Raw genomic sequence first — 24,354 nt, 5'->3', positions numbered from 1 at the left:
TACACATTCTTAAAAAGTAACCCAGTTTTATTTTTAAAAATGGACCAGTGAAAAGGGTGATGGACCAGTCAGTGAAATGACGGGCTAAATGGTCCTGCTGGCCAGTCACTAAAACCAGCTACAGACAAACCATGTCCTGTTAACGTTATCCTCCCGGTTTTAGTTTTAGTTGCCCAGATTTTAAACATGTATCGCCATAAATGATTGTATGAACCCAGTGTTCCTCAAAATAAGCAAATATGCCATGTTCCCTTTTTGCATTTTTTTATATATAAAGTACCACACCTTTTCTGTAGAATGACAACATTAAGATGGCAACCAATGCAAGCTGTCTATTAGCAGTACTTGATTGTTACCCATCTTTAAAGACACCGGACACCTTTGGTTATTGTCAAAGACCAGTCTTCTCACTTGGTGTATCTCAACATTATATGCATAAAACCTGTGAACGTTTGAACCCAATTGGTCATTGAAGTTGCGAGAGAAGAGTAGAAAAAATGGCAGGCTAAATGGTCTTGCTGGCTAGTCACTAAAACAAACTACAGGCAAACCATGTAGAACATAGAACCAACCTGTTAGCGTTATCGTCCCTGTTCACCAGACATTAGAGACAGACCATGGGCATACCACACATCTGAACATGTAGGTCATTATGCTTTTAAAAGCTGTTTTCTTGAGTAGCCCACCAGGGAAGTAAACATTGTGTTTAATTTGCCCCCAGGAAGTTTTAGTTGCCCAGATTTTAAACATGTATCGCCATAAATGATTGTATGAACCCAGTGTTCCTCAAAATTTGCAAATACATGTATGCCATGTCCCCCTTGGACTTTTTTTATATATAACAAGTACCACAACTTTTCTGTAGAATGACAAAATTAAATCCATTTAATCCAAAATTAAACACAAACATGGTAAATTGACATCCCTGTCAACTTACCTTGATCGTGATGTAAAACTGTAACAGGCCAAAAGAGGTCGCGCAGCAACTTGATAGGGCAGCTTAACAGAAACGGCTCTGCACTGTCCACGACCACGCTGGAAAGCGCTGCGGAATAGTCCAGGTGGGAAGGCATAGTAGAATTACACAAAAGCCAGCTACGATAACTTTCTGCGTTGTGTGACAGAAGAAAAAGTCCATTGGGAACAGGGTTTAAGCCTTTTCACAGTCTTTTGGAATAACTGGGTAAAGGAATGGGAGCCTGAGGCAACGTGCTGACTTTATAACAATGTAGATTGGTGCAACGGCACTATTAATAATAATAATAATAATAAGACTTGTAATGCGCACGTATCCACCCTCCTGGGTGTTCAAGGCACTGGGTTAATTATATGTGCCATTCATTTTTAACAACCCCCGAATGAAATTGAAAAAAAAATATATATATTTTCAGTGATGCCATTTTTGTATTGGTCAATAGTGTAAATAAATAATAACAAACAATGTACTCTCACTGGTGCTCTCTACACTGTCACAGCTCCTTATGACAATGTAGGTTGGTGCAACGGCACTGGGTTAATTATATGTGCCATTCATTTGTAATAACCCCTGAGAATGAAATTGGAAAGAGAAAAAAATGAAGGAAAACAAAAATCAATTTTCAGTGATGCCATTTTTGTATTGGTCAATAGTGTGAATAAATAATAGCAAACAATGTACCCTCACTGGTGCTCTCTACACTGTCACAGCTCCTTATGAAAAAAGGGAGGTTGGTGAAAAATAAAGCAAATATTGAATTATTTAATAACCCAACATTCATGTTTGATCTTAAGGGAGCCATTATAAATAGTTGATGTTCATTTTATGACGATAGTCGTTTTCTCTTATATTATTTCTTTCCCCCCCGATAATTATTTTATTGGTTTTTTTCCTTGTCGTCCTCTCCTCCCAAGGTCCTCAGTGATGATGAGCTGCCATCCCACGATGCCATTCAGAACTTGTTGCCATCACATAAAGGACGTCACGCTCCGACCAGGAATTCTGATAATGGTTTGATCCCTACCAGACTGCCACCAAGCCCGGATCTCTACCAATTTCGAGACAAGAAATCCAAGCCAAAGTAAGTTGTTGTTAAATGGAGAAAACAATCTCATTGATTGTTTATTATTTACTTATTATTTTTTTATTTCTGCGCTAGCTATGTAAGCGGAGAATGCCTAGTTATGTGGAGTACGCACAGGCAAAAACAAAAATATGCTTGGCTTAAGTGCAGAATTCCCTGCTTCCGCAAGCATAGATTCTTTGCTTACAGTGAGCAGAGCCATGAAATTGGGCCCCTACTTGGTAAGAAGTGCACTGCAGCTGTTGATGAGGTATAACGTCATTGCCCAACAACTTTTATGTAAAAACAAGGGAAATGTGCACTCGCGCACGTGCTGTGCACGACTCTCGGTCAATCATAGCCTTGCACAGGTGCACGATTTGTCAAAAATGGCAGCCAATGCATGATTTATCAAAAATGGCAGCCAATGCACGATTTTTCAAAGATGGCAGCCCATGCAAGCTGTTTATTGGCAGTTGTTACCCATTGTTACCCATCTCGATTGTTACCCATCTTTAAAGACACCGGACACCTTTGGTAATTGTCAAAGACCAGTCTTCTCACTTGTTGTATCTCAACATATGCATAAAACCTGTGAAAATTTGAACTCAATTTGGTCATCGAAGTTGCAAAAGAAAAAGGAAGACAAAATACCCTTGTTGCACAAGTTGTGTGCTTTTTGATGCTTGAGTTCCATACCTCGCCTGAGATCTCTTATTTAATTCAAATATTTTAGTGAGGAGTTACTTCTTTCTAGAAAAATATGTTACTTCAGAGGAGTCGTTTCTCACAATATTTTATACTATCAACAGCTATCCATTGCTCATTACCAAATAAGTTTTTATGCTAACAATTATTTTGAGTAATTACCAATAGTGTCCACTGCCTTTAAACCAATCTTCACCTGCTTCTCATACACAGTTCAGCCCCAACGGATGGAACAGACAAATACACCTTGAGCCTAATGGACGCTCAGCAGAAAGAGATTAACAGTTACAGAGAAGCCCTCAAGAGGATGGGCGAGGAGATTGTACACATGCAAGAACAGGTCAGATTTTTTATTTATATATACATATATATTTTATTTTTTATTTTATCCAACAACGGATGCAGAAAATAACGGATAAAAAACTATGTAATGACCCCTTGCATGCGTGTCACACGCGGCGACTGATGCCACGCTTACCATGTTGGTGGTCAATAGGTTGACGTGTAAAGGCTGCGTCGCCTTAAATTTTCACTTCACCGAATAACACACGTTGACATTGACCACCAAAATGGCGCATCCAATTGGGTCAATACAGGTACAGCAATATCCTAAATTGAAATTCACTTTTTGTCCTTAAAATTGATTTTTATTGTTGGTGGCTAGTGTGTAACCACCCCTGTGGTCCTGGTTCCCACTTGGGCCATTATTAGAGTAAAGTTGTGCATTGGTTCGCTCAAACATTACAAAGTTTTTTCTGTGTGCCCTTTGGTTTTCTTTCCTGTGGACAAATCAAACGCTTATTGTTCTTTTGTGGTTGTCCGCCAAAAGCATTTCTCCTTGGTAAACATGGGAAAGGGCACCCGAGGGGGAAATTGTTAGTTTCTACTTGAGAATTTCAAGGGCACAAAGGCATTGACCAGGGGGGCATGGAGGCAATCGCTCTTTGTTGCCCCCAGTGAAGTATCAGGCCTGCCTGCGGCTCAAACGCGTTGTAGCCGTGTCCTTTGCAATTCAGCTTCTCAGCTGCAAGTAAGGATGATTAGATTGCTAAATTTGTTTAGTTACGTACGCAAATTATCATCAATCCATTACTGGATTTATTACTTCCTGGTACATCCTTTGTATGAAATCGTAAAATTAATTAGTGTCGGTCACCGTACAATCTTGTTTGCGTCATTAAATGTCCATTAGACAAGTGAAGTAGAACCGTGAAGTACTGCGTGTAACATAATTAAGCATACCGGTTGCCTACTCCTTATTTGGTCTGTACATTATACATGTAAGACGGCACCGTTGTGTACAGTCTAATGTTGCTATGACAACCTGGGCATTATGAAAGCAAACAGTTGTTACCGTAGAAACTCTACTCTGTTCTGTGGAAATCCTTGATAATGGGATTGCAGTTGTAATTAGCTGTCATATTTGTAAGGGATGAAAAAATTGGTAGAAAAATCCTTCTGCATCAGTAGTTTGTGAGTATTAAGTGTTGAATATACAGCGTCAGAAGACCTACATGTACATGTATGAACGTTTTACCTTGTCTCGTTCAACAATTTTGCAGGAAGCATCAGCAAACGTATTAAATTAGAATGTACATGTATTCCACTTGGTTTTCATATCTCTTAAAACTAATATAATGAAAGATTGGCACTGGTTCATTTTGTCTCGTTCTTTTTTTAAACTCCTCAAACATTCTCCTATTTTCAATCAAGGGTTGTTAAGCACAAAAATTTGCTTAGCATGAAATTTCTTCCTTGATAAAAACAGGATTACCAACCAAATTTCCACATGATTTTAAGGCTAAGCAAACAACAGCTGAATACAAGTAACAAGCAATATGCCACAAATGGAAATTTGGTTGGTAATCCTTTTTTTATCAGGGAAGAAATTTCATGCTAAGCAAAATTGTGTGCTTAACAGCTCTATGAAATTGGACCCAGCTCTGTGATGCCACAAACTTGCTCTACTTTTGTATTTTTCGTGGACCAGTCAGAATTTTAAGTCCAACATGTGTGTCTTTAAATGGGTAAAACCAAAATTCATGTTCTTTATCCTGATGCAAATTTCCATAATTGTGTATACTTGTTTCGCCTTTCAGATCGCCCGGCTGGAGACTGATAACAGCAAGTTACGACAACGCATCAATATGTATGAAGATTCAGCTAAAGCAATGGTTGGTGCAGATGACTTGGATGAAGTCACTAAGGCAGAACTCCTTGAGAAATACAGTAAGAATTTCCTTGTGTTTAAAAGGGAGAGGAGAATATCGGGGGGGGGGGGGGGGTTCCACTCGGCTGACAATGCAAATATCTGTCAACTATGCGCACGTTTTCAAAGTGGAACCTGTTTAGGATTAGATGTTGTGTAATTGGAACCTGCTGTGTTTTTTTTCTTCTTATTGTTGGTTTTTCATTTTCACATTCGCAGTGGTCATAAGACAGAAACTTGCAAGGCAAGTATCGGAGACGACAAACTACCGAGACAAACTTCTTCAGCTTCAAAATGACATGATCAAGGTAATTAAAAGAGATTGTTCATTACTTCCAGTATTTTTAATTTGTCAATCTTGTTAAATTTGTCAAAAATTTGCAATTTGTCCAAATTTTCAATTTTTCACAATTGTTAATTTCATCAATTTTGTTTGTTTGTCCAAGTTGTTTAATTTGTCCAAATATTTAACTTTGTCAAAATTTGTCCAATTTTTTCAATAAGTAAAATGTATCCATTAGCTCAATTTTTCAAAACTGTTCAATAAATTCGGTCCAAATTGTTGTCTTTGTCCCAAATAGCAGAATGACCGTGAGCAGCTGTACCTGAATCAGCAACACTCTGCCTCGGATCAGGGCCGAGCGTTACAAGAGAAACAGGTGAAGATTAAGAAACTAGAGAGGACGTGTCGAGAGCAAGAAAAAGCTTTAGAGAAGATGGAGAAACTATTGATGAGTAAACGACCAAGGAATGACAAGCAAGAAGGTACACGTCTTAAAACTCAAACTTTTTTTTTTTGCCAAATTTCATGAAGCCTTTTAGCACAAAAGCTCTCTAAACACAGAACAGTATCGCTTGGTAGAATCAAATTACCAACCCAATTTGCATTAAGTGGCCGACTCAATTGTTGCTTAGCAAAGACATTTGTCAAGCAGTATTTTCTGCTCAACAGCTATATGCAATAGGAATTGGGCCCAATTTCATAGAGTTTGTTAAGCACAAATTGTAGCTAATCACAACACAAGTATGCTTACCAGTATAAGGTTACCAGCCAAACTACCATGTCAAAAGTGCAATTGGTGACTGGTATCCTGCTTATTCTTGTTTAGCAGACATAAGCAGGCCTATGAAATAGGGATCTTTAGATAAAGGGTGATAGAATATGAGTGTTATAATTATTTGTTACAATGCTTACATCCAGCTGTTATTTCTTGAAAAGGGCTCAATACACATGTATGCTTAATAATAATAATAACAGGTATTTAGAAACGCTCCCCATAGAAAACTATATCACAGCGCTTACAAAAACTGAAAATGCACAATAGAACAACAAAAACTTATCGAAAAAGCTACATACACAATGTTTAAGATTCATCATTTTTGACAATAAGATTGATAATTTGTTTAGGCCTTGAACTTCCCTCTTGGAAGGAGAAAAATGTAAATTTGTATTGGAACTTTGCAAAGGGAACCACAACAAAACCACAAGGTACTACAGCAACACTTGTGGGTGTCGTGGTTTATTTTGAGGCCTGACTATTTTATGTCCGTCTTCTTTTCTTTATTTAGATGCGAGGAGGCAGCAGGTAGAACAGATTGCATCTGAGAACTCTAAACTCAAGGCACAAATTGAACAAATACGGGCCGACTCAGCCTCCAAGGTAAGGCACAGCATTGTCTTCAGCAGCATTTTATTCTTCCTATTTTAATCGGATTTGAAATTGTTTTGCCTTCAGAAAATCAGGATGATTTTTATTGTGGGTCTTAAAGGGAAGGTACACGTTTGGTAAATACTCAAAATAACTATTAACTTAAAAACTGACTTGGTAACGAGCATTGGAGAGCTGTTGATAGTATAAAACATTGTGAGAAACGACTCCCTCTGAAGTAACGTATTTTTTGAGAAAGAGGTAATTTCTCACTAAAATAATGAAAGACTTCTAGCTAGAAGTCTTTTATTCTTATCTGAAAGCACACAAATTCGTCCAACAAGGGTGCTTTTTCTTTCATCATTTTCTCAGAACTTCGATGACCAATTGAGCCCAAATTCTCACAGGCTTGTTATTTTAAGGTTATGATGGGATACACCAAGTGAGAAGACTGGTCTTTGACAATTACCAATAGTGTCCAGTGTATTTAAGGCATTGTGAGATATCAATGTATGTTTGGTTCGCTGTGTCACTATATGTATTTTATGGAAATCATGAGACAAACCTTGTCACCCATTTCTGCAGTGTTAATTATAACCACCTGTCCGATTATGTTTTACAGACCTCAAAGAACAATGAAGGAGAGAAACTGATGCTGCACCTGCAGCTTGAGAAGGCAAAGAGTAGGGTGCAGTCTCTGGAGAGAGAGGTGGGTCAACTAGTCAGGAATCTTAAAATCAAAGGAACGTTACAGAATTGGTTTTTGCTAACAAAAAGAAATGCTGGCAGTGTGAAAGCACATTCAATAAATTTGCAAATTCACCGCCTCCCTGTTTTGCAGAGAATTGTTTTTAAGCTTATGCTAATTCAGAGTGAATTTGTCAAGGGCTGCCTTTCTAGCTTTCTATTTGCCAAGTAGAGGTCATTTGTAACAGTCCTGCAACTTATTTGCTTAGCTGACCAGATTATTTTCTCTTTTTTTTTTTTTTTTTTTTTTTTTTTTTCGTTTTTAGTGACAGTTCCAGTGAAATGAAGTGAAAAACACTGTTAATTAAGTGCAGTTGGCGAATTCCTTCCTTATAATCACAGAGTCGTTGATCTATTGTTCCTTTGTCAGTAAACTCCATTGTCCTGGTCTTGCCCCCCCCCCAAAAAAAAAAAATAAATAAATAAATAAATAAATACATTATCTTGAAACCAGTCTGATTTTCTAATTGGAAATTAAGTTTCCTATGCATGACTGAAATCCCGGAACTAACATTGTTTGCCTCATGCTTTATATACACATCGCAGTGGCTTAATTTCGCATAGGCTTACTGTATCTAAGTAAACAAAAATTGTTAGTCCAGTGCGTAAAGTCAGCCTTTAAGGCATTCCTGAAAACTTTGTCATTTTGATTTTCCATCATTGTGGTCTGATGTATTTATTTCTTCTTCTATAGTTGACGGAGAAGGCGCGTGAATGGGGCAAACAGAAGGAAGGCTTACGATTACGCATGGGTGAACAACACCATAGTTACAACCAGAGGGCGCTACCACCGTTGCATAGAGACAGAGGCTACAATTACGTGAGTAGTCATGGTAATGCTTGGCAACGAGGATTGCAAAACTTCTTATTTATCTCATTAAAAAGTTCATTGGTTGGTCTTTTGTGTCGATTCATGCAAAAATGTTGTAGTAAGGGGAAATTTAGAATTGTCAATGTTTAAAAGTTTATTTTGTGATTTCTTTCCATGTTCTTATGTTCTGATTTAAGTGTTGCTATAATCAGTCTTGACAACTCACCTTTTTTAAAAATTCATTTACTAATGTGTGTGTTTTTTCTAAATGTCATATAATCTGTCTGAATATTAATGTGTTTTTAACAGATTTTTTGTTCTTTCTAAATTTTAAACATGATCTTGTATTGTAAGTTCTGCAAGGGTCATGTCTAATCATTGTTAAAGCCATTATACACTTTCGGTAAACAGTATTGTCAAAGTCCCACACTTCGTGTATCACAACTTATATATAAAATAACAATCCTGTGGAAATTTAGGCTCAATCGGACATCGGAGTCGGGAGAAAATAACGGGAAAACCCACTCCCGTTTTCGCGCGTTTCGCCGTGTCATGACATGTGTTTATAACAAATCCGTAATTCTCGTTAACGAGAATTTATATTGTTTTACCGTTTTCTCAAAAAGTAAAGCATTTCATGGACTAATATTTCAAGAGAAGTATTTCACCATTACCTTCTGTAAACCCTGTAAATTATTTGTAAATCTGTGAACTTTTTTTTTTTTTTCTGTACCGAAAGGGTCCAATGGCTTTAATGCATTATGGTATTCTCAACTTGTTAGCAATTTATTTGTGTTTTTATTGTGATTTTCCTGTTTTTAACTTTTTAATTATGTCCTTTTCGGTTGTTTATTTTTTTAATTTCATTATTGTTTTGTGCTTGTGAACACTGTATGGAATGATCACAATATAAATCTCATAAATTATTATTATTATTATTAAATGATTATAATAATTATAGACTCCTTGCACTAACAATCGCCTGTACATGTATGTTGTCCACCTTTTTGGTAGATAAAAATTTGCACAACGGAAAAAAAAAAATCATTTTTGACTCCCAAAATGATGGAAATGGTATACACACATTTTAAGGAGATGCATTCTGCCTTGTGCAAGCGGTCTTTAGATAATTCTCAATACCTTTAAAAGGGTGCTCAATTTCTTGTCTGGCTTCTCCAGACGATAAATTGAGCGCTTTTCAAAATACCAAAACTGATCTCATCATTAGTTCCTCTCAGAACCACTTCTCCCTTCAAGAGGAAACAAAAACTTGTAGTGTAATTAGTTAGATAATTGTTCAAGCAGAGTACCATAACTATTATTATTATTACTATTATTATTGTTATGATTGGTTTATTATAAACTCATAAAATACATTGTTAAACAGAGTCCAATTTAGGGAAAACCAAATGACAAATTGTAGAAGCAAAGATTAAAAAGATTTAGTTACAATAAAAAAACAAACAATTGAATGCATTCATTATATTAAACAACTGGAGGACAATAATTAATATGTGTTTCTTTTTGCATTTCCATCCACAGAGTGATGAAGACATGGACCTCAGTTACAAGGCGTTGCGGCAAAACTCACCCAATATCCCACATCGTTTCTATTGATAAAGGGCTTAAAGTCCGGAGAATACCGACACTTCTCAATGTGAGTTTGCAGAAATAAATGGGCATTTGTTGATAAAATCAACAACTCTTACTGGTCTGTCTTTTAAACAAGAGTAGTGTAACGATTTTTGCGCGGGATGCTTTCGTATTTACCGTATTTTTGTGCGTAAACGGCGCGGCTTATCTGTAGCTGTCCTTAAACTATGAAGTCTCTTATTTATGTTTTAAACCACAGGGGAAACTAACTGGGTAAAACTTTTAAATAGTTTTGGGTAAAACAAAGACAAAGTTTTGAGAGCAGGACTTCAAACAACGACCTCCAGATTAAGGTGCCAGTGATCACTACCAACAAAAAGTATGGAGGTGAAATCTAAAGTTTTCAAGAAATGCCTTAAGAACTTTACTTTGACACAATATTTTCACAGATACATTATCATTCTGGTTTGAACAAAGAATAATTAAAGGCAGTGGACACTATTCGATATTACTCAAAATAATTATTAGCATAAAACCTTACTTGGTAAGGAGTAATGGGGAGAGGTTGATAGTACAAAACATTCTAAGAAACGGCTCCCTCTAGAGTGAAGTAGTTTTTGAGAAAGAAGTAATTTTCCACGAATTTGATTTCGAGACCTCAGACTTAAAATTTGAGGTCTCGAAATCAAGCATCTGAAGCATACTTTCATTCTTATCTCGCAACTTCGACGACCGATTGAGCTCACATTTTCACAGGTTTGTTATTATATGCATATGTTGAGATACAGCAAGTGAGAAGACTGATCTTTGACAAATACCAATAATGTCCTGTGTCTTTAACTACAGCGGCACTTGAATCCGCCACCCCCTGGATTTATGTGCTCCACCAACTGTGTTTTCTAACCCTATCTTGGCGGTCTCCCTATTTTGTCAGTATCTTTATTTCGGGTTTCCAGTCAGAAGTCATTCAACTGGTAACCGCCATGTATCCAGGGATCACACCCAAGTTTACGACACAACCTGGGAAGCTGCTGCAGAGGGATCACATTAAGAGATGCCACTTTGTATTTCAAAAATTAAGTAATAAACCACAAGGGAAACGATGGTTTATTACTTGATTTTTAATTTTTCCTATTTATATTATTTGTTAAAGCTACTCAAAAAGAAGTACTGGTTAGCTTGTACCTATCAAAGTACCGGTCATAATGACTGGGCCGGTTTTATGACCATGGCTTATAGACCACTTCTCAGTCATTATCAATAGATAAAGAAGAGGTCATTAATCTTTACAGGGCCATTAATCGGTGACCAGGCCCATTAGTGGCATCTGTCGGGATTTCATTGTCTCTTAACGTCCAACTCACTCTCAATCGATTGGTGGAGGGACACCATTGCCTTAATAAAACAGGAAACCAGTCTTAAAAAAGTAACCATGTCGTATTTGGGCTAATACATTTAAAACACAACATAAAACTCTTTAGAGACCGTTGGAAACGGCTTGTTCCATAATGCCCATAGTGGCTGCTAGATCTGACATACATCCACAGGCCTGATATTTCACTGAGGCAATGAAGGCGATTGCCTCCATGCCCCCATGTCATTGCCTTGGTGCCCTTGAATTGCTATAGTAGAAATTTACAATGTCCTCATAGGGTGCCCTTTACTGAGAAGAGAAAGGCCGTGGTGCTCTTTTAAAACATGAAGCATACAGACATGCATACACTCAAGCAAAAAGGGTCATCACATGATTAGACATTTTCAAAGTTAACACATGCCAGCAGTTTTTTTGCTAGCGAAACCATTCTGTAATGTTCCTTTAAAAGTGTTTACTCGGTACACTTTTTGTGTCACATTTTTTAGAGATTAAAGGTGTCTCTTTTTAGGGTTTGGTACGTGCTGTGGTAGTTTTGCTCTTGAAACAAAATATTTACTGATAAATGTTCTCCTTCTGAGATGTGCGGTGATAGATTTAAACTACGAGTACTTGTAGCACTTGGTATTTTATTTTTTTGTTATTTTAAAGTTATATTTTGAAAGTATTTATTTTCCAAAGCTGTCTCGGACACTTAAGTGTGCGATTGAAGCATGAAATTCTATCTTTTTGTAGTTTGCAAAACAATAGTTAATGGCCTGAAATGTTGACCCTAGCAGAGTCTTTCTTGGCTAGGTTTGAAAGTTAATGGCGAAAGACTCTGCTAGGGTCGAAATGTCGCGCCATGAACTCTTTTTTGCATTTATACCATAGGTCATTTTTGATGGAAAGCCGTTTAAAACAGCTTATTCTATTTTCGCATTTTTGAAGTTTGTTTAGATAATTTTATTATTAAGCTTTTTTTTCTTCCTTTTTTTTCTAGTTACTTTACTCAATGGCGGGTCCTAAGATAAATTTTTGTCTGCAAGGTTATAGGAAGTGTAGAACAATACTACATGATTCTGTACTTTATTTACCCCTGAAGTTTTAAGTATGGTTTTCTTACCAAATTAGCCACATGCTAAAAAGTTATTGTAGTCCATTGTGTTGTTTCGAAGAAGTGTACTTCAAAATCCTTGTTTTAAAGGAAGACTATACCTGAAATAATCTGTGACTGTGTAACTGAAAAAAACGCTAATTCTTTCAAGAAAAAAACATAATTACTTGGCTTTCTGATTGCCCAGCAGTTTTCTTGAAAAGTGCAAGCTTTTCAAATCAGACAAAATACAATTTCCATTTTTTTTGCCCTCAGAATATACAGTAAGATTTTAAGTAGCCTGAAATGTCTATTAAACCCTTTACCACCATTTTCTTTGTAGGCAAGCCCTTGTACTCAAAACAAATTTGGGGCGCTGCTACACCTTATATTTACAAGCAATTCAACTCCCGAAATGGCAAACTGTGGACTTAAAATAGCCTTTGGACACGGCTGCACTTTGTGAAAGGTTTTTAGATAGGTTTGAAGTTATATAGGATTTGAGGCATTGCATCGTGAGTAATCAATGTATGTTTGGTTTGCGGTAACACCATGTGTGTATCTACAAGCCAGGTAGAGTTGTTCTTAGAGAACTGTCTTAAAGAACTGTCCTGCTTTTTAACTATTACCAGGGCGGATGGTATAGAGAATACTACTTTAGCTTATAGGATCGTAATTAACTGTACTGTCGCGGAGTCAGTTCTGAATTGGTCTCAATGTTTCGACTAGCTTGCTCTAGTCATCGTCAGGAGACTGAAGAGGTAAGAGAAGAGTGGGCTTATTTATAGGGGTTCAGTTCAGGTTTGAAGATGTTTTCAAATCAAGTGTTTTAGAGTTGTACAACTGTCCCTTTAGTTTTGTTTAAACTGACCTGATATGGTTGCTAGGTCGACATTGTGTGGTGCGAATTCTTGTAACCACAGTAATAGGCTAGACTTTGCTTTCTTTGATTGTTTCGTCAATACCATAATTATGTTGGAGGAAGGATGAGAAATTTTAGACTTTTGTTTGAATTCGGTCTTTTTTTATTTCTTGTGGAAAGTTGTCATTATTTTCTTATTATAAATCCTGCTCTTAAATCTATCAGGATACTGTTCCCCAAAGCTTCTTGGAATATAGGGATTTTCAAGTTGTAAAATTATGTAATTTTATTACTAAAATTTGGATCCTAGTACGACCTTTTTGTCGGTATTGACTTTTGCAGTTGTATAACTGCGCCCAGGGACCAAATGCTTTTCTTTTATTTTGTGAATATTTGTAATAATAATATGTACACATCACAAAGTACTATAAATTAACATCTAATTCTGTAAATTATGTTCAAACTGTAAATATTGTAATTTGCCTTACAAGAATCTCAACTGAAATTGTGCAATAAAAAGCCTTAAAATTCTGTAAAATTCAAACGATGTATACCATGGTAATACATTTATTAGTATTTTGTTCGCTCACGGTCATCGTTAAGTCTGTCTAAATTTTGTATGATGATCTACCTTGTGTAGCCTGAATGTTTGACGTCACTCTTTGAGGCTCGTGAGTAATGCCAGATACCAGCCTGACCACATGTTGACAGATGTACCTTTGACCAGTCATTTTACACAGAGATTTGCAGTCAACTCGCTCCTTAGGAGCTGAAACAGCTCAAAATAAGTCAAACGTAATGCTGAAGTTTAGGATTCAAATAAAAATGTTTATTTTTACTAGTTCTGTACAATCAAAGTATAGTTTTATAGATAAGATGTGTTCTGGGGCAAAATGTCATAGAACTACAAATACAACAATTAGCAAAGCACTGGAAAAAGTTAACAAGCCCAAATGTAACACTTGCTTCTGGTTTCCTGCTTTTTTTTTTTTGCTTGGCAGAAAATTGTTAAGCGGTACTTATAAGGAGCTCTACGAAATTTTGCCATGCATAGCAAATCAGAGAACATGAACACTAATGCAACTAGTTGCATAAGTGTTCATGTTTTGTGTTATCAATTGTTGAGATACGTGAAAATGTGGGTTTGATACGCTGTGAACCAGTGAAAACAATGCACACTGTTCAGCATGTAAACATATAGACTTTATATTGGGTGCGTTTGTTTAGCTTACCTGGGTCGACCCCGGTCTTCCCCCGGTGCGTTCGAATAGCTTTGACGTCATTCCAGGGGCTCACCTGGGTCAGCCCCCAGTGCCCTGCGTGTGGAGTGGGTCACTTGGGGGCTGGCCCCAGGTAAACGACGTCACTACGAGAGCGGTGAGTGATCGTTCGTCTAGCTCTTGTCAGGGGCTCACCCGAGTGAACACTGCGGGGTAGACCCAGGGAAGCTAATCGAACGCACCCAATGGTTGTAACAACCAACATCAGCTGTTTCCAGACAGTTTTCTCGAATATGACTTTATTTCGGAAGGCATTATGTCACAGAAAAATTGTGCAAACTTCATAATGTTCAGTTAACTTTCAGACTAAAATTGAACATTTGTTATCCTTACTAATCCAGTATAACATCTTCCACATATGCTACTTAGCTCATGCTACATCACATGTTAAATGAGCAAAAGTTGCAAAACCCCCACCCCACCACAAACTTGGATTCCCAACTAAAATTTGTGATGTATAGCAGACAATGACGACTGTGCAAAGCGTCTATGATTATGAATTGCACAAATCAAGGAATTGTGATTCCGTAACTAGACAGCAATACTTATTCTAGCCATTGTGAAATCGGTAGTTAGCTTTAGGGATTTGAACCTACAACCTTGTGATTGCAAGTCCCGCAATCTAACCATGGTGATATATGGTGTTATTCCAAGGGGCAGGTTCTTGAAGGTTGGTCGTTCCAATGTCCATACTTCCTCCCACTGCACTGGCCTTCTGCCCATGAGCACAAGTAGGTTGATAAAAAGGTGGGTTTATTTGCTGCCGCTGGCAAACACTGCAACATCATCATCTTCTCTAATACCCATACTCTGCATAAGAGAAAATACCACACCAATATTAATAAGAACATGCTACATGTAAGTGAAATAAATAAATAAACGACCAACTCATCTAATTTATTTCTTTGCTAAAACTTGTCAACACTGCAGTCCAGTATGTGCTCATATTCCATTATGTAGACCAAGGACAAAACACAAGAAAAAACAACAGGTCTCCTTCGGGAATTATCTTTTCAGCTGGGTATACTTATCAACTGTTTTTACTTCACATTAACAGTAGTAATGAAAACACAATGCTGAATAGTCAGTGTGAAAATGCTTTATCCCCTAAAATCCCACTTACATTACAACCTACTTTGAAATTGTCAAAATGTTGCATCTCGCTTGAAACAGACCAGATGTACACACATTACTTGTAATTTGTCAGCGTAAAAAAAAGCTTGGTGCCCGGTTCATACTTCCTGCGAATGCTTATTGCGATTCAAATTTCATTGCGTCACAAAAGGAAAAGGAAATTTGCGCTGACACAAGAAAAAATAAATGATCAATTACCTTATTTACTGTACAGGTTTTTTTTTACAGGGCTTCATTTCTGATAATGTACCACTATCCAACATATGTAATGAGAGACTTACCTTCTGAATGAATTGTGGCGTGACTGAAATTTCTTGCTCCATCTGGCGTAGCTTCTCATCAAGTAGGATGCATTCTCGCATCTTCAAGACAAATATAAAAAAACTCAAAAAAAGCTCACATAGAAAAACTCATGATCAAAACTCAAACTGCAAAATGTTAAGAACATTTTAAGTCTTGCTGCTTAAAGAAATGGTACAGTATGCTATGACGGGGACTCGAACCTACACTCTGATGATCAGAAACACTAGAGATTGAGTCTGTCCCTAAACCTTCCGCCAAGACATAACACAAGAAATAGAGTTCTGCCCTTGCAATAGAATGTGATGAAAGTGTTAACAAGAGGCCGAAATAGATTTTAAATTCCTGTACCCATACATATAATGCTTTTGAAAATCAATTTACCCATAAAATGATCTCATATAAGAAACAAACGTTTTCAAGTCAGGCCGTTTGCCATGGGAAGGCCTAGTTGACTATGACATAAATTCACACATAAAGAATTTTCAAGAAATGATTTTTAAAATTACCTCCCCTTCCAAGTGTTTCAGTAACGATGGATTATCGTATTTTTCCGGGTTGTCATGGAAACTGACCATTCCATCTTTTTTGCTGATGCTGGCATAGATCTGTCCTTCCTCAATCTGATTGAAAAAAATGTTGATAACAATATTTGATTAATTAATTGATTTATACTCATTCCTAATAATCTTTATAAACCCTTTACGGACCACAGTGGCCACAGGCGGCTTGCAGCAATACGCCCATAGCGGCCACAAATAGCAGCAAAGTATGACCTGCTTCCATTCACATAAAGATGTCAAAGTAAAAGTCATGTTCAGATATGCAATTTTTCAATGTAGTATATTAGATTATTATCCCAATTTCAAATGATTTTTGTTGAAATGTTTACTGACAAAGCTTGATTTAAAGAAATGAAACCATACTAGCAATGTCTGAGCCTTTTGTGATGCTTAGACAAGTTATAAGACCAAATTAAAAGAGTAACCTTACCATGGACAGAACATGAAGTTCGGCTTCTTTGGCTGATGTAAGGTGAACCCTTCTTGCTATGTCACTCAGCGATAACGTCAAAAATGTCTACAGTAACACAAACAAACACAGATGTTAACATTTTGCACTGGATGAGAAAAGTTTTAAAGTTTGAGCAGTACAGATCAAATGGTGTCAGATTTGGTGCTGTGGCTATAGGCGATAGTCTTACCTTAGGCCCAGTCCCTGCCGTCGATTTCACAAAACTCTTCCTAACTTAAGACTAATCTTAGGATTTAGGACGAGTCCCAACCCTGCACTGTAGCATGCATACCTTAAGATTAATCCTAAGTTAGAACTAGGACGAGTTACTCGTACTAACTCAAGATAAGACTAGTCCTAACTCTTTGGGAAATCGACCCCAGGTCTCTTAGTGAGTTATTAAAAACTTAAGGCTAGCAAGTAACTTGTTCCAACTCGAAAAAGACTAGTCTCAACTCTTTGTGAAATCCACCCCTGACCTGTCAAGCCATAAATCAACCAACTATGTGAAGACTCCAACCTGACTTATGAGGAAAATAGGCAACTGCATGCTGGACAGGAACATTTGGAAATCCATCACAAATGTCTGGTAGAAGTCGATGGAATGAATGAATTGAGAGTTTTAGTTCAAATGAACTCTGCTGTCAGTAACGAAAAGTATAATTTTTAATTTTTTTTAAAGATCTCCAATGACCACAAGATGCCTTCACTGCGGGAGTGAGCTTTCATATAGAAAACAAAATCATTGTTTGTTATTGTCAGTTAACTTAACTTTAAAAATATCCAGTACATCAACAATTTTCTCAATTTATTTCAAGAACACAATTCTTCCTACCTTTGTAAGTCTTTGAATATTCTTGCCATACATTGACGTCACAACTTGTTTAACCAATCCCATGTTCTGCTCCTATACAAGGAAGAAAACAAGTAATGACCGTTATCACAAACTAACCTCAAGAAGGACCAAGTCTGATTAACAGCTAATGTTAACAGGTACAATGGTACAACTGTGATCAGAAAAGCGTGCGAGCACAAAGCCTGCTGACTATGGTCGGGTGATTATGGACAGGATTATAATAAAAACAGGATTACCAACCAATTTTCCACGTGATTTTTTAGGATAAGCGAACAACAGCTGAATACCAGTAACAAGCAACATAAAACAAATGGAAATTTTGTTGGTAATCCTGTTTTTATCAAGGATGAAATTTCATGCTAAGCAAATTTGTGTGCTTAGCAGCTCTGGGAATTTGGGCCCTGATGTTCAGGCTAACTGACACCTAGAACTAGGCATGTGTCTCTAGAGGGCACTATTTGACTAGTCCAAGTCCCCTACTCAACACTGTCTTACCCTTGTGAATTGCTCAGAGTGTTTGAGAATGACGTTTCTTATTTCCTGTGGGTTGTTGGTATTATATGCATTGGCCAGCTCATGGTAGGGCTGGCTCAGCGGCTGAAAAAAGAAAAGAAAACCGATGTTAATTTTTTTTTACGATCACAACTATCATCTTCAGACAATGTACTACTTTTTTGTTTAAGTGGGCCTTGAACCCTTAGTGCCTGCAGAAAACTCTTGCTCTGTGAATCTTTTTCTAAACGTGATGTCAGAAGACATTTTGGTTTGGCCATTTCCATACAATTTTAGCGAGTGTCAATAGCTTTCAAGTAAAAGCAGCTCCTTTGCACAGAGTGGGTAATTATGGTCTGTAATTCCATGCGCAAAACAATGGGTGCGTTCGATTAGCTTCCCTGGGTCGACCTTACGGTGCTCACTCAAGTGAGCCCCTGACAAGAGCTAAGCGCTCGGAACACACTCCCAATCTCGTGGGTTGTCATGCACCTCGGGTCACCCCCAAGTGACCCACTCTACAAGCAGGGCACTGGGGGGCTGACCCGGGTGAGCCCCTGGAATGACGTCAAAGCTATTCGAAACGCACCGGGGGCAGACCGGGGTCGATTCAGGGAAGCTAAACGAATGCACCCAATACACTTCTGGAGCATTTAAAGGGGCATCTAGGCAGTGCCAAGGGGCATAGAGGCGACGGTCTTTATTGTATCCTTGAAGTATAAGGCCTGATTGTCTACCGACTGCCTGTAAACTGTATGGAAGCCTACCTTGATAAAGCGACTAACAACCTGCGATGTGTACTTGGGTAAAACCGTAACCTTCCCATGGTGGATGAGAGAGACTACAATGAACTTCTTATAGGCTTCTAGCATGATGTGGCTGACTGCCATACTGGGTGTAGTAATAGCCTGAGTAGGAAATACACAAATCATAGTAATATTTATAGAGCGGCTTTGCCAAAAGATTAGAAAAAAACACAACAGAAATCCGAAACTAGAAGATTGAATTAGCCGTTACAAACTGCTTACCAATGAAAAGGACCTACAAATGCAACAAAAAGTTAATGGCCTAACGTTTTGACTCTAGCAGTGTCTTTCTCAAAGGCTCTGCTAGGGTTGAAACGTCAGGCCAATAACTATTTGCTTGCAGATGGGTTTTGAAAAGTCCCTTAAACTGATCAAGTGATGAGGCATTCTGGAATTAGATAGGTAGAGAATTCCGAGTTTGGGGACCACGCAATGTGATCTTGTTCCTTCTGTGTTCTGGGGTATGCAACAAACATGTTTATTTACCTCTTGGTGCAAAGATTAATCTGAAGATTTCATTATGCAGTCACTCTCTTGCACTTAATTTTAAGGCCGTATATAAAAATTTATTAAAAAACAGAGTAACACTGAATTCTAAAAAATCAAATGTTTACCACTTCGAAGAAATAAACAGCCCTCGCCCAGTTCTTGAGAGCCGAGTAGATCATACCACCATAGTAATAATAGCACAGGAAATTAGTCGACTCGAAGAGACCACCCTGTCAACAAATCAAATTTACTTATTTTATTTATTTTATTACACAGAACTAGGACTGAGGAAATAAAAATAAAACACCAGAGCTGAAGTCCAGTGGCCACTCGTCCGGCTGTGACATAAAACATGGTTTCAAACGGTCGATCAACTTCGTGGACAATGTTATAAACCAGAGTAGGAAGGTTAAGATTATCTAACTAAATATTGCACTAAATATGAATGTCACAAAATTGTTGAAATAACGTTTACACAAATATTTTAGCAGAACCTTCTGCTCCCCGCCCACTAAATATTCTAAGACAATAAGATTTTTTACCTCTTTACTGATTTCTGTGATGTCAACGTCCAGGAAGGGTAGAACAGGTTTCATACATTTAGCTAGCAGACAAAGCTGAAAAGGAAGCAAGAAATCAAACCCAGAGTTAGAACACGACAGGGATGAGATTTACCGTTTGTGAAAATTCCTGAAATAATAATGGCTTCTTATGTAGTGCTCATATCCGTCACTCAGTGATGCTCGAGGCGCGACAACATTTAGTATTTTCCTGCAAGGTTTATTTGGGGTTACGTTTGAAGTATGAGACCTATTCTTTTTACATAGCATCATGTAATGGTTTACAATGTGCTGTGGCGCAACATGCTGCCAATCAAACCCCCCAAATTCTTGAAGTCTTATGACAAAGAATGTCTAGCCCAACTTTGTCCGACTTTGGGTACAGTTCACAAAATTCAAACAAGACCACAAAACTGAACCTGGACATCATCGAGTTGGTTCCAGTTAGAATATACCTTTTTCACAGTGCAGCCATCTTGAATTTTTCACACTGATATCAATGTAACCAAACCGAGGCTGGAAGAAAAAAATAGATGGAGGCAGAGGTCTCTTCAAGTTCCCTTACCTGACAGAGGTCAGCATGGATTGATGTAAGTTGTGCAGCGTGCATCTGTATCTTATTGACTGCCTTGCACATGATCTCAATCCCTCTCAGGTACTGTTTCTTCTCTATCAGAACTCTCGTCAGCTGGTGGGCAAGACTAGCATCTGATGAAACAAATGTCATGACGGTAGTAGATTTATCAAATAGTCATTCATATTCCCCTCCGAATAAGCAATCTACACGTACACCCTCTCTATCACCCGTTGCATTTATGCCAGTTTTGGTTTCTGCGATGTAGTGATACAGATACAGATGCAGATTCCAACCCACCCCCCCCCCTCCCCCCTCACTCCAATCTCAAGATAATCCAGACCAAGTACAAAAGAAACAAACTCCTTCCAATAAACTTTAAGAATTTAGGAGACTACTTAGTTCTGAAAAGAGCTGCCTGGTTATTAAGGGCACTGGACTCTGTTGGTAACTACTCAAAGTATTCTGTTGCATAATGCTTGTTACTGGTTTTCAACTGTTGTTTGCTTATCCTGAAAATTATGTGGAAATTTGGTTGGTAATCCTGTTTTTATCAAGGCAAAAATTCCCTGCTAAGCAAATTTTTGTGGTAAGCAGCTCTACAAAATTGGGCCCTGGTTTGGGCTATTACTTACAGCTATCTGTTGCAAAGCGAACCTGTTCACCGTTGCACATGCTGAAGAACAGCTGAGTCTGTGAGAAGAGAGTTTCAAAGTCCGGAGCCGAGCCAGATGGTAAAGTGAACTTGACATTTCTAGAGAAAGGACAAAAACATAAAAACTTCAAAAAATTTGCGGAGAGAATGAAAAGTTTGTAACACTTTTGATTGATGCACAAAAATGTGCATAGGGAATGAAAAGATTGTTCTAACTATTCTTAGTGAATCAGTGAGGCTTTGTACACCAATCAGGGAGATTTTTAGAATTACATTCAACATAATATTAACAGGGGAAAAGTTTTAACAATTCGGGAGATTTCCGAGTGGGCTCAATTTTCTGCAGTATCGAGAGTTGGCAGCTCTGCTCATCCCCCCCCCCCCCCGGCTTGATTTTTCACGGAGGTAACAAAGGTGACTGCCTCCATGCCCTCTGGTCATTGCCTTGGTGCCCTTGAAAATCTCAAGTAGAAATTTACAATAGGGTGCCTTTTACTAAGGAGAATTTACCCGAGTGCCCTGCCGTCAATTTCACCAAAATCTTCCTAACTTAGGATTAATCTTAGGACTTAGGACGAGTAAAGTTCTGTATCCAGAGACGTAGGATGCCTTGAACCCATCCTAAGTTATGACGAGTTACTCGCCCTAACTCGAGATAGGATTAATCCTAGCGTTTAGTGAAATCGGCTGCTGGACAATTTAAATTGCCCCCCCCCCCCCCAGCTTTAAAGGAGAATCCCAAATCTTACAGAACAGCGAGGACACCCAGCGAGTGAAGCTGTGGATCCAGCGTCTCTAGAATCATATCCAGATTGGACGCATTCTTCTTCAAGAGTTCCAAACTCTTATTGATCTCCTCACAAAGTTGTGCAAAGTTTCCTAAATGAGCAAGAACAAAAATACGTTGACAATTGATAGACAGATAGGGAATAGAAAATTCATTGCAAAGTTTAATAGTCTATCATTATTAAATTGATTATGGAGTTATAAACAAAAATATACACAATAATAACATTATTGTGTGTTCGTTTAACTCCACTTTTCAAAAATACATACAGACAGATCAATCAAAGTGTTTAGTTATACTAAAGTTATAGTAGTAGTACACTAAATGTAGGCCCAACACTAACAGTAGTTTTTAATTTTCTGACAAATTAACAGTCAAAAGACTGGCTCTCTCTACCCTGTACATTCAGTTAAATAGTTTAAAGCTAAGCTAGTGTACTGTAGACTAGTAATACTAATAGTAGCAAGTTATTTATTTATTTTTCTACTTATTTATTATATTATAATAAGAGCCAAACTCTGCCTAAGTAAAAAAGGGATTTAAGCCAACGCTCACCATGCTCACAGTCACAAAATACGAACTCAACAAACAAAAAGGCACTTTACTGAATAAAATTGTAATTTACAGTTATTTACTTTCAAAATTAACAACACTTTAAATCAAATTTCTGTTTCTGTTTGCAGTTCCGTTTCCCCTTTGTTTATTTCTTGGCATGATTAACGGGGAAACGGAACTGCAAACAGAAACAGAAATTTGATTAATGGTGTTGTTAATTTTGAAAGTAAACAACAATTATGACTGATCATCTACTGATGCTGCTGAAATTTATCACGAAACTGGTTGAACTGCCATTTTCTAATCATTATTCACACACACCACAAAAAAGTGACAACTCACCTTCTGTAGAAAGTGTGACTACGGAATTAACGAATCCCTCCACCTGTGAGGCCATTTTGAAAACCTTTGATCAAGAAACGAAAAAAAAATTGACTTTGAAAAACAATAAATCGGGTCACAGAGACGTCGACCAAGTAATTATTTCACGCAGTCGGGGTTTATTGTGGACTTTTCCTCAAAGAACGATCGCCCCATTATAACAAATGTACATGATAGTTGATGCAAAGTCGGTGGGGCGATTTGGTCATTACAAAATTAGTTTATTAACGGTGTCTGAAACAGCGCCCTCCCTTGTCCACCTGCTGTGGCTGTAAACAATCCGTAACCATTTTATGACAGGCAACAACAAAATTTGCAAATCCAACAGTCGTTGTCTCACACTCCTCTATCTCTCGACTCGCATGCTGTTTATATTTTATGGGCTTCGGATCCTGCGAACCTTTCCTGCCTTTTTTGTCGAAGCATCTCATATTGTTTTTGATGAAAAGCTTCAACCAAAATATGTAATTTGTGTTTCTTCGGATTAGTGAGGTGAGTGCATTTTAATTCTTCGTAAAGAATTCATTGCTACAAACTTGTTTAAGCCCGAGCGATTTGCTTTCTCTTTTGGCTGAATCGTTTTTGGAATTTACCATCCAATGATCCATGTGGTGACGGTCATGCTGGTCCGTCGGTTTCTGCTTTGAGCATGTAGAAATAGTGGCCCAGGTTGGACGTCCTACTAGGGCCTAATTTCATAGAGCTGCTAAGCACAAAAATTTGCTTAGCATGACATTTTTTGCCTTGATAAAAAAAGGATTACTAACCAAATTTCCACGTGATTTTCAGGATAAGCAAACAACAGCTGAATACCTGTAGTGTAAGTGTAAGAAGCAATATGCTAAGCAGCTCTATGAAATTGGGCCCTGGGCTGGTTAGAAGGTAGAAATAGCTTTGATGAGCCAACGGAACCGAAGAGTCCAACCTGGTTTCTATCCGAGGTATTTCTACCTCCATGGTTTCACCATAGAGCAGGCATAAAAGGATTCTTCAAGGAATGGTTTCACCATTCACTCAATCATGTCAAAGGGCAGGAGATCTGAGCTGAGACTAAGGTCTCATCAAAGTCAACAGACCCTTCCCATGAAATATGTAAATTGCACATAGCGCGTGCGCACTAACGTTTTGGTTGGAAAAGTTTCCGTATGGCGCCACCACTTTTTCATTCGATATGAAATAATATAGTATCTAATTTACCTCAATGAGATATCCCTTTTTGTAAAAATGAGTGAAAAAGTGGTGGCGCCATACGAAAAGTTATCCTTTTGGTTGGCAAAATGAGGGAACATCGCGCTGTTTTGTACACGGTTAATGGGTGCGTGACGCAGACGCGATTGCGCGTCTGCTTAGTGCACAACTCTATGGCGTTTGCCAACCAACAGGGTCTGTACGCATGAGTGAATGTG

The 24,354-nt window shown here is 37.9% G+C and overlaps 3 protein-coding genes across 7 annotated transcripts in view; 2 read left to right on the top strand and 1 right to left on the bottom strand.

Moving 5' to 3' along the window:
• Positions 1-13,753, top strand: part of LOC139952829 (coiled-coil domain-containing protein 33-like) — a 38,737-nt gene extending 24,984 nt beyond the window's left edge. The window contains exons 15-24 of one of the 4 annotated variants that reach the window (XM_071952078.1): positions 1,891-2,057; positions 2,961-3,087; positions 4,847-4,976; positions 5,176-5,264; positions 5,538-5,721; positions 6,526-6,617; positions 7,228-7,314; positions 8,047-8,172; positions 9,706-9,820; positions 10,603-13,624. In XM_071952078.1, the coding sequence (XP_071808179.1) occupies positions 1,891-2,057; positions 2,961-3,087; positions 4,847-4,976; positions 5,176-5,264; positions 5,538-5,721; positions 6,526-6,617; positions 7,228-7,314; positions 8,047-8,172; positions 9,706-9,780 (1,077 nt within the window). In that variant the 3' untranslated portion in view covers positions 9,781-9,820; positions 10,603-13,624. Of the gene's footprint in view, positions 1-1,890; positions 2,058-2,960; positions 3,088-4,846; positions 4,977-5,175; positions 5,265-5,537; positions 5,722-6,525; positions 6,618-7,227; positions 7,315-8,046; positions 8,186-9,705 lie in introns of all 4 variants that reach the window. The other 3 variants (XM_071952079.1, XM_071952080.1, XM_071952077.1) reach the window with 3 other exon arrangements.
• Positions 13,754-13,916: 163 nt separating this feature from the next.
• LOC139952830 (COP9 signalosome complex subunit 3-like) lies at positions 13,917-23,088 on the bottom strand. Its single transcript, XM_071952082.1, has 13 exons — positions 22,910-23,088; positions 21,975-22,104; positions 21,206-21,324; positions 20,562-20,704; positions 19,979-20,053; positions 19,562-19,666; positions 18,909-19,049; positions 18,145-18,246; positions 17,629-17,700; positions 16,773-16,859; positions 16,289-16,402; positions 15,761-15,841; positions 13,917-15,155 (listed from the first exon to the last, which is right to left on the bottom strand). Exons 1-13 carry the CDS (start codon positions 22,962-22,964, stop codon positions 15,099-15,101), a joined length of 1,281 nt encoding a protein of 426 aa, XP_071808183.1. The 5' UTR covers positions 22,965-23,088; the 3' UTR covers positions 13,917-15,098.
• A 174-nt stretch (positions 23,089-23,262) lies between these two features.
• The window catches only part of LOC139952918 (paladin-like), a 48,219-nt gene continuing 47,127 nt past the window's right edge, over positions 23,263-24,354 (top strand). For both annotated transcript variants that reach the window (XM_071952232.1, XM_071952231.1), the window contains exon 1: positions 23,263-23,440. The gene's annotated coding sequence lies outside the window, so the exon portion shown is untranslated. The remainder of the gene's footprint in view (positions 23,441-24,354) is intronic.

The sequence above is a fragment of the Asterias amurensis genome, chromosome 21 (assembly GCF_032118995.1).
Source record: "Asterias amurensis chromosome 21, ASM3211899v1".
Taxonomy (NCBI): Eukaryota; Metazoa; Echinodermata; class Asteroidea; order Forcipulatida; family Asteriidae; genus Asterias; species Asterias amurensis.
Note: the sequence above shows the minus strand (reverse complement) of the source record. Positions and strands in the feature narration are given on the sequence as shown.

What these genes read in the sequence shown, in the direction of transcription:
- LOC139952830 (XM_071952082.1), bottom strand. Translation starts at nt 22,964, where the DNA reads ATGGCCTCACAGGTGGAGGGATTCGTTAATTCCGTAGTCACACTTTCT. An exon ending in ATATTCAAAGACTTACAAAG is followed by an intron (nt 16,860 to 17,628) that starts GTAGGAAGAATT and finishes GTGTTACTGTAG; the next exon opens with ACATTTTTGACGTTATCGCT. An exon ending in AACTTCATGTTCTGTCCATG is followed by an intron (nt 16,403 to 16,772) that starts GTAAGGTTACTC and finishes TTTTTCAATCAG; the next exon opens with ATTGAGGAAGGACAGATCTA.